This window comes from Diadema antillarum, unplaced genomic scaffold (assembly GCF_040938485.1).
Source record: "Diadema antillarum isolate AM-2024a unplaced genomic scaffold, OU_Dant_1.0 seq00000923_RagTag, whole genome shotgun sequence".
NCBI classification, from domain to species: domain Eukaryota; kingdom Metazoa; phylum Echinodermata; class Echinoidea; order Diadematoida; family Diadematidae; genus Diadema; species Diadema antillarum.
In genome coordinates, this window is record NW_027271774.1 from 523356 (window position 1) to 534078 (window position 10723).

Sequence of the window (10723 nt, forward strand, 5' to 3'; positions counted from 1 at the left end):
AAGTAAAATATCATGATTGATGGTGTCGAAGGCCTTGGAGAAGTCCAGGAACAAACCTATCAAATGAGAAGATTTATCGATAGCATGTGCCACTTTTTCTATAAAACTCAATAATGCATGTGTGGTGCTATGTTTCTCTCTGAATCCAAACTGAGAATTCGTAAATATATTATTAAATTTAAAGAAATTAATAGTTCTTTTATAAATAATTTTTTCAAGAATTTTTGACAAAGCACTTAACAAAGAAATTGGTCGGTAATTATTTACATCTAATTTGTCACCTTTTTTAAACAAGGGGATGACTTTTGCTATTTTCATACTTTCGGGGAAGGTGCCATTAAAAAGGGATACATTAAATATATGAGCTAAGGGATCCGCAATTGACAATATTACCCCCTTTAAAAGAAAATTGCTGATGTCATCGTGTCCAGCACTTTTTTTGGAACTGAAATCAGAGACAATATTAATTATCTCCTGAGTGTATGTTGGATTAAAAAATATTGAACTAGAATTTGGGGGACCCAAAAATTCGGAAAAATGTTTTGTGGAGGGAGGAATATTACTTGCCAGGCTTTCCCCAATTAAAGAAAAATGGTTATTCAAAAAATCACAAATTTGTTGAGAATCTTCAAAAATTTTACCATCAAATCTAATTTTTGTAATACACCGTATTTGACTTAACATTTGATATATTCATGGCTTGCTTTAAAACTTTCCATGTATTTTGCATATCATGCCTATAAAATTGTAACTGATTAGTATAATATTTTTTCTTTTCTATTCGTATAATTTTCGTCAAAGTATTTTTGTAACTAGTGTATTTCAACTTTGATTGCTCAGTACGTTTCATTTTAAATCTGTAATATAAATTATTCTTTCTATTTATTGAACGCAGGAGCGATTTTGAAATCCATGGGAGCCTGGGTATTTTTTTTTTGTAATTAGCTGATTTTTCTCTACGTTTTGGAATAAAAATGTCCAAATGTTGGATAAAACTCTTCATAAAATATTCATAATACAAATTAACATCATCTGTATCAAAGATACAGGACCAGTCTGCGGTGTCTAAGCTAGCACCTAGCCTAGCTATACTTTCATGAGTAATTCTTCGTTTAAATATATTGTTGTTTTTATTATTAACTGTTTCATTTAAAGAAAAAAACAGTCGAGATGGGGAAATGATCGGTGATATCTGAGAGTACTACAAAAGAATCAGGAGGAGGAAGAATGTTACAAAAAATGTTATCAATTAAAGAAACAGATTCATTAACTATACGTTTGGGTTTAGATATTAAGGGTAAAAAAGAGGCAGACAAAAATATTTCCAAAAAATCTTGCGACATATTATTCTGTTTTAGTAAATCTATATTGAAATCACCCATTATAAAACAATTTTTATTGATAAAAAATGGGTTTTTAACCAGATCCGAAAAATAATCTAAAAATAATTTAGTATTCGCGTTTGGTGGTCTATATACTACACCTATGATTATATTTTTGCTGCCTGGAACTGTGATTTCAATAAATAAAGACTCAAAAAAATCAGTAATACTGGTGAACTCATCGCGGACTACATAATCATAATTTTGTTTAACATATATGGCAACGCCTCCACCTACCCTATTTTGTCTGTTATTAACCACTTAATCATACCCGTCGAGAGCGAAGGGAAGACTGGAGTCATGAGAGAGCCAGGTTTCGGTTAAACCTACCGCCGAGATATTATGCATGATGGGACTATTTAAAAATAACCTCAATTCTTCAAAATGCTTATTAATACTTCTAATATTAAAATGTAAAAGAGAAAAAGTAGTACTATCATATTCCTTGACAACATTGGTAAATTGGGATTGAGTAAGATATTCAGAAGACGGACTTTGCAATTGGTTCTCTGTGTCAAAATCATAATCTAATTCTTGCGGCGATGAATTAAAACTGTCAGAAACATAATTATCAAAAAAAATTGTCATTTTGATTGATATTTGATTCGTTTTGTTCAAAAGAAGGTCCTGCCAAATCAAAAAAGTCATCATCATTAATTGAATTGAATGCTGTGTCTATAGAATTGCGTATTAAAGGGTGAGCGTGTTGTCCGTTGCTTGAGTCCACGAGGGCACCTGTAGAGGGCAGTAGAGAACAATAAGATTTGACTGTGGAGATTGTTGCAATATTGCGGTTACACATTTTATCGTTGTCTCTTAATATAACGTTGTCTACAAAGGAAAATTGGATCGTCCTATACATAACATTAATACGATCTAAGTAGGCACAAACATAAAGAGAACAGTTTGTCATAAGCATGAATACTAATATTCAAAATAAGCTATAATAAAACTCCGGTAATTGTTCTTTATCCGATCAATAGAAGGAACACATGTATGTAATACGTATTGTGTTATGACAGAAGAGAAGACATCTCAAGTCTCATAGGGAAAGCCAACCGCCAGTATATAGGGCAAATACTAGGTTGCCAAGGGCAACTCTAGGAAGGAAATCCTTACCCGAAGAATCAATTTTACAAGAAATGAAAAAAAAATAACCGTTTTTATCATTAATTCTATACGGATTCCTCCTCTCCCATAACTGCAGATCACCCATCCCTATGCCCCCAAAAGACCAACACGCTGGGACCGCCGACGGCCAGTATATTATATAGGGCAAATACATGGTTGCCAAGGGCAACTCTGTAGCGAACAAGGCACACACCAAATTCGAGCAAGTTACAAGTTGACATAATATATTGTAATAAACTGTATTAAACTGTGCAGCAGGTCCACTGCGTGAGTGGAGAAGAATACAATACTCGGCTGATACTGTCAGTTCTGATGGCACCCGTTCGCAGATGCCATCCTGGACAAAAAGAACATGTAGGGCAAGTACACGGTTGCCAAGGGCAACTCTATAGCGAACAAAGCACACACCAAATTCGAACAAGTTACAAATTGACATAGTATGTTGTAATAAATTGTATTAAACTGTGCAGCCGGTCCACTGCGTGAGTGGAGAAGAATACAATACTCGGCTGATACTGTCGGCACCCGTTGGCAGATGCCACCCTGAACAAGAAGAACAAACTGAACAATTCACCCTGGCAAGAAACAAGAAAGTCCCCACGTTACGTTGTCACAGTAGACAAGATGTCTTATTTAGTTTTAGTCATTTTGTGGCCTATATAGCTTCTCATACATTTTAACATTTAACCGCGTCTCCAAAAGATATTCCAAGGTAACATGGATCGCAACACGGTAGTCTACAACGCCCTGCCACGCCCACAAAACTGCCAATCGGTGAGACTTGCTGGGCTCGCATACCATCAACATATTTGTCTGCGACTGGAAGTGTACGAGCAAACCCCAGGTCAGTTTTTGACGTTATCCACGAGTATGTGGGAGCAAGCCTTAGGCTTCGTGATGTAGCAACATTTTATCGCTCATATGGATGATTATATACAATGATTACGCAATACATGGCTCTGGTATCCAGTCAATGATAGAATGCACATGGTCAGGTGGCACCTATTACAGTATTCTATGCTAATTGTTCGTGTACAAAACGACATCAACATATCAATATTGTGATTAAGTTTCAACATACACTGTACGTGTAACCCTTTGGATGAATAATCAAATTCTTTTTTTTAAATAAAATTACATCTTGAAAACAAAACGGCCGATTCAATAATATTAAACGGAAATGATAGTTATTTACAATCAATTATAAGGAAAGCTACTCTGTATAGAGGTCGGTATATATTTCCAAGCCCTATGAATGATAATAGCCGATCTCTCCCAAATTGACTCAATAGAGATTTCACAACTGAGATGAGTGTTCTCGAGACAATTCAAATGATAAAAATCTGATGACTTTGCTTTGGAGGGTATGCAGATTGCTCCAGCCTCAGAATTTGGATGCCATGAAAATATAAAAGCATAACAAATCTACGACTTCCTCTTTAGATCTCCCCCATGTAACGTTAAATTAAATGGAATATTCAATAATGCAGTTTGTCCCGTGGGACGTGAAAGTGAACATAATATTACTTTTTTTTTTGTATATATACGTACTTACTTCATTTTCGAACTCTCGAAACACTACAGAAAAACGCTCGGTATTTCGTTTGCGGATTTAAAATACAGAACCTTCGGAATAACGAACATCTCTCACATTTCCGACGTGGAATGTGATGACTGTCTTTCTCTACTATGACTCTAGGAGTTCCGAACGACGTCGTGCCCTTAGGGATGGAGAGTGAGGATATACCAGACTCCAGTCTCGGTGTATCTGGCTGCGCCAGCCTAGGTCTTAGCGATCTATGGCGCCTCAACAAGAAACCCAGCTTTCCAGGTGCGGTTCCAAGCGGATGCGAGTGGATTCAGGTATAAATACAACATGTAAACCACATAAGAATGCAAAGTCTGAGGCCATCCCCGCCGCCTCCCCGCCCCCTCCCCCCCCCCCCCCCATGTACGCAATTCGTGTATTTCGCACATCCAAGAGAGTCATTGAAAGTTCTCTCTTATTTTCCATGGGAATTGTAATAATGATTTAATTGCACACACACACACACATACACACACACACACACACACACACACACACACACACACAAAGCCCACGAATATATTCTCCAGCTCTACCATATAAAAATCATAGGTACTTTCATTCTTCTTTTTAGGAATGTAAGATTTCGTGAGACAAATTCAAGCACAAAATTTTGTTTTCAATTTTGTAAATTTCAAATAACATTCAAATTTGTATTTCTTGGCAATTGCTTTTTCTCTGTTGTCAATTAAATCGGATTTTACAGAAGATTCATCATTTTCCTATATTATTTTCTAGCCTTTCATCATCTTTAGGGTATAAAGACATTAAAGAGATCATAGGTAGTCAATGCAATTACCTTTAACATGGTTTATCAAACATTACTATTCAACCAAATATTCTATGAGAATTAACAACTTTGATTAGTGCTCTTTTCTTCGTTTGCTGAGTGTGCATATAATAATAAACGGTTTTAGGGCGATTACCCTCTGGAAAATTACCCCGGACCCCTCCCCTGACTTAACCCAAACTCTAACCCTAAGGCTAACCCTAATTCTAATCTTTACTCTAACCTTGTTTAGCGCCTTTTGGAAGCAAGTTCTTTACATATCATATCAGTTTGTGCATTTGACGTCACATTATACACAAATCTATACATACAGTCTGTGAAACGTAAGCAATTCATGACACCTGTTTATCTTGTTTTCATGAGCCATTATAAGGTCATCGCAACCACGTATACAAAATGGCATAGGCGATATATTGGTAACATTATCCGATATATATATATATATATATATATATATATATATACATATGTTTATCTTGAAATTTTTTATGTGTTGGACTTCGAATGTTTTCATTGCAAGAGGCAAATACTCCATCTGCAGATCCAACAAGAAGGTTTTTATTCACCAAATTTTCAACCCGTCTTCAGTTTTGTGTATACTAGTACAATGATATATCTTTTTTATCTTTATATAGTAAGATGTTTTGTGATGCAACTAACCTACACATATGGTTCAAATGTAATAACTTGAAACATTTTAAATTACTGCTTTGAATGGTGAAGAACAGTTCCTTTAAAGATCAGCTTTGCTTAAAGTTGACTACTCTCAACCCTGCCAACAGGTGGATCTGCAGACCGTGGCGAAAGTCGTCGGAATAGCCACGCAGGGAAGTAAGCCTGACATTGGATCATGGGTGACATCCTACAAAGTATCCTACGGGAGGGATGGAGTAAATTTCAATTTCGTACAGGATTCCTGTGGAGACATGGTAAGGAAGGACTTGATGTCTTCCATCACATTACAAAAACCAACAATAACTGACTCAGAACTTTGAGGCTAAACTTATCTCTTGCTTCCAAGGGAGGGGTTGGGGAGGAATGCAGGAGCAAGCGGGAAAACGAGAGGCTTGCCTTCTCAAAACATTTGTTTTGTTTTGTTTTGCTTTGGTTTTTTTGGTAGTTTCTGGTAGTCTGGTATACAGTGTATGTACTCCTGAAGCCAAATTGACGTAGAGAAGATGACGTTTTGAAACACGAAATGACGCTTTGTTAAAGACCCGGATGCAAGAAGGCGACTTTTTAACTCGCATGCGGCATGCGTTCTCGAGGACTTGAAGGCAAACAAAGCTGTGACCTGCTGATAGAGCGTGAGCTTGTTGATACAAAGGACGCCAAGGAAAGTGGCTCATTTTGGGCTCTCCATAAGGACAAGGATGCTGCGGAAGACTTTTAAAAGGGAATTCCAGTGTAGTTGAAAATTTATCTGGAAAGGACGGGTAAAATGGTCTTAGCACAACAATGAAAATTTCAATTTTCATTTTTTTTTCAATTCTTCAGGAAACAATTCTTGAACCATCAATATGCAAGATAGTGAGATAATGATTTCTATACCTTCACAACTTGCAGTATGATTTAGTTTTCAGGTTTGCATAAGATTTAGACATTTCCAGTTTTTCATTAAAAAACATTATGCCCCAGTCTCAAATCCTTAGTAGTATGTCCTAACAGATCATTATTCTGATATTATTTAAGCACGAATGACATCATGTTTTGCACTTTAGTAACAGAAGCATGGAATTTTAAGAGATTTGCTCCTCGACGCTTCCAAAAAGCTGGACCAACCACTTCTCTGTTGTTCAGTGTCCACAAAGTTTACTTTACATACTACTTTGAGTTCTACTTTGTCATGTAGTCCTACAAGTAATTACTATCATTTACCGGTGTTGATTTGATAAAGCAATGATATTTTTTTTTAACGTGTATATATTGCTTTATTGAATAAAAAAAAAAAAAGCAGATACTTGCTTTTCATAAGATTGCGCAAGCAATTTTTGCGAGTAAAAGAAACGGTGGATTACGACTATTCATCGCGACTTGAAAATGCTTATGGTTGCTCACTATTTATACTTTGCCAGTGACCAGTAACAAGCAAAATCAACCCTATGAATGCCTGTTCACGTGTATGCTTTCAACCAATCATTTGATTAGGATCTGCTCCATCATATTATAAAATGTTATAAGCTCTTCCCTCTTCTCGTACCTTCTTTCAGATCTTCACAGCCAACTGGGACAGTCAAACGGTAGTGTTTAATCGTCTCCCCGACCCAGTGACTTGCCGATTCATCCGCATCGTACCGGTTTCTTGGAACCCCCAAGAGAACACCGTCTTTCGCATAGAACTGTACGGAAGCTCTGCTTAAGTGTATAGGTCGATGTGTAGTTCGATCCCGTATACAAGCAGTGGGTTCTCGTATAGTGAAGAGATTAGATATAAGCTGTGTTCTGCAAATCCTGACTCTTTATTTCTTTGTGGTTGAACCCTAACATAGTGATATATCCGGTTTGAGGTTATTGTCATTGTTTTTGGTTCTCATTTCAAATGAGGTTTCCATGTATTAGTACTAGGAAAAAAAGGAAGAAATGTATACACGTATGATGCACATACTAAGTATATTAATGCGTCTAATGATTACAGAATTAATAGACGTGCAATTATTAGTAGTATACTACTCGAGGTGGTCACTTGTTCTGTGTAAGTCTCCAAGATAATCAACGCATTCATCGTTAAAAGCTACTCTTAAAAATAGCGATATCTTTAAAGCTTTATAGTTGAAAATAGTGGCGGATTGTTAATATTTCGAGAAGTTTTATCGACATATCAATCAATCCATAGTAAAGTAGGCATTTAACAAGCAAAGTGAAGACACTCGTGTAGAAAGTTATTTAGGTCTGACGAAACGTTAAAAATTTCATAGCTGGATGTTTCCAAATGTTTTCGCGAAACTGACATAGCATAATCATGTTTCTTAAAAGAGGTGACGATGTAGATTAATCATCTGGCAAATATAACTCACCTAGCTGACTTTCAATGAAGAATCAGAGTATTTAGAGCAACCATTCCCTCTTGTTTGAATGATCAAATGCATATCAAAATGTTTTTTAAATGGAATATATTCTGTCTCCGGGTGGAAATTGACAGTATGCCGTGATTCACTTTTCCAATGTTTCTAAACTTTATTGCAATGTTATCAATTAGTGCAAGCACTTACCATTTTTTTCTATTTTCTAACATTTTTTAGTTTTCTGTTTGTTCTATGAGTCGCTCCTATTCTGTGAGCTTTTTATAAAAAGTAAAAAGATGTCGCTATACTACAAAGAAAACTTTCCAACGAAAGGAAGTGTATATGCTCTATTTGCTGGAAGGGATACGTATCTGCTTGCACTCTCTTCAGTCAAATTGATGCCGTGAAATAAATGTTTGAATTACTTATTCAGTCATGGGTTGCCCTTTATGAATTTTACAATTGTGGAAAGGTACAGAAAAGATGTTTTGTTTCGCGGTTGATTTTAATGATATCCGAAATTTGATATTGCTAAAAATTCTGTTCAAACCGATACCACATGTACTTACATTCTACTTGGTATTTGTTTTTTAAATCAAACATTCTCCGTACTAACACATCCATTGCTTTGATGAAGGTGTGATGTGAACAGCTCCATCTGCGTTTGAAATTTGATTAAGCCATTTTAGACAGCCACTTTATATGAATAGTCCAATATTTTCTTATCAAACCATGCGATTCCGAACACTGTATACTTTGTTTCCCTCAAGGGCCTTTTGTATAGGGTAGGCCCCCATTTTTTTATTCATCTTTTATACATAATAACCGATATACATCATTATAATAAGCTGACGATATCACTTTATATTACACCCAACCTGGTACAGTAAATGTAATCAATGATATTAAGTTTGAACTAGATATAATAAGCACATGAGTCAAAAGCAAGAAGTTGATTGTTCATTAAGTCATCTAAATAAAGACAATTTTGTTTTTGTTTTCCGATGAATCTAGTAGCGTTTATCATTAATTCGAAAACGTTAAAATTGCAATTGATTCATACTTTATAATAATATTAGACAGAGTCAAGCTCGTTATGTTCTTGTTTCATTGATTATTTCTAGCAATGGAACAAAAAATATATAAGTATATAATAATATGAAAATAGGAGAGGTAATACATTGCATAACGTAGACTATTATCTACAATTACGTGCTTTCATCATCTTGTATAATTCTCTTATCCTGTATTACCCTATCTTATACAATGTGTAGCGGTTTGAAGCAATTTTACTCAGTTTAAATGGTGATGAATTTACGTAAGAAGGCAGCAAGCCGACGTGTTTTCACTTGTAGTGATTACTATGCTAATTAGCCCTTAAGTCAAAAAGATGAATGTTTCGAATTTTCATGATCTATCTTCATATGTCAAAGCAAAACAGGTTTCCTTTATTCTTAGAACCCGTTACATTTGTCTCTCAAATGTCTGAAAAATAACGGCAGCTTTATAAATATCATACCAGTTACAGTGATTTCATATGTTCAAAGCTAATGCAACCTTTGCTTTGAAAAAAAGAGAAAAACAACAATCTGCCCATTTCACCCTTCTTGTGATTCGATATCCATAGTTATAAAATGGGTTCAAGAATGTAGCCAATTGGAAGCGCTGAAATGAGTCACATGTGCGTGCATTATTTTCTTCAGGTATGCACTAAGAAGAGTCTCTCTTCCACCTCCCTGGCCTGACGTACGTCACAATGTTTTACACTAGCAGTGCGCACTCAATCAGTTGTTACAAGTGCGTCACGCGCTACTATACGCGCTGTCAATCCTGTAAACAACTTCTAGTTCGGGCCGCGGGCTGCCACAACAGCCGGCGGCCTTTCTTGTGCATAACAGTACGTGGCGTACGTATACTCTTATACGTACGTACAGTACTTATGTGCGGGATTTCCGAGTGCGACGTGCGTAAATGTTTGGGACGAACATCTTCGGACATCTTGACTTTTGAGCGAGTGCTACATGTAGCTGACTGGTATTGACCCACAAAGGTACGTGAATAATGCTGTTAGTTTTCGACCCATTTTATAAAACAAATGATGCACAGGATTATTTCGTGGCGTTAGTGAAGGTGCAGCTCACTCTCGAGTATTGACAACGGTTGCAAACATGCACTCGGCTGCGCCTCGTGCATGTCGCACCATTGTCAATACTCTCGAGCGCGCCGCACCTTCACTAACACACTCTATCCTGTGCATCATTAGTATACTAATAAATGTCTAGTTTGATACTATTATAGTCTTATGTTATACAACACACAATATGAAGATATTGAATTGGTGTTTTTGTTATATACCTTCATGTCAATTAATATCACGAGTTGATATGAAATGTATTCGATAATATGCAATTAATTATGTATATTATTATTGTATTCTGTTATATAATTACGGATTGATTGATTACATAGTCATTATAAGAATCATTATTATCATCATTCATAATAAGAAGCATAACAATGAAATGCACCATTTGAATATCATGGTGGATGGTATATTATTGGAACAAAAAGAAAGTGTCAAATTCCTTGGAATATATATCAGTGAAAATATGAAATGGAATGCTCATGTGCAATACATCTCAGATAAAGTATCTCGTAACGTTGGTATACTCTGTAAGCTTAAGTATTATGTCCCAAAGAATATTTTATTTATGCTTTATAATTCATTGATATTATCGAACATCTCATATTGTAACATTGTTTGGGCAACTGCAAAAAGTCACATTGACAGTATATTGCTTCTACAAAAGAAAGCTATACGTATATGTAC

The 10723-nt window shown here is 35.8% G+C and overlaps 1 protein-coding gene across 1 annotated transcript; it reads left to right on the top strand.

Moving 5' to 3' along the window:
- The first annotated feature begins 3230 nt into the window (after positions 1-3230).
- LOC139741355 (lactadherin-like) lies at positions 3231-7251 on the top strand. The gene is made up of 4 exons (XM_071651936.1): positions 3231-3357; positions 4213-4376; positions 5674-5820; positions 7102-7251. Exons 1-4 carry the CDS (start codon positions 3231-3233, stop codon positions 7249-7251), a joined length of 588 nt encoding a protein of 195 aa, XP_071508037.1.
- The last annotated feature ends 3472 nt before the right edge of the window (positions 7252-10723 follow it).

Bases quoted from the DNA above. Each gene is read 5' to 3' on its own strand.
- LOC139741355 (XM_071651936.1), top strand. From the start codon at position 3,231: ATGGATCGCAACACGGTAGTCTACAACGCCCTGCCACGCCCACAAAAC. The intron at 4,377-5,673 runs GTATAAATACAA...CCCTGCCAACAG, and splicing joins GCGGATGCGAGTGGATTCAG to GTGGATCTGCAGACCGTGGC. The intron at 5,821-7,101 runs GTAAGGAAGGAC...ACCTTCTTTCAG, and splicing joins AGGATTCCTGTGGAGACATG to ATCTTCACAGCCAACTGGGA.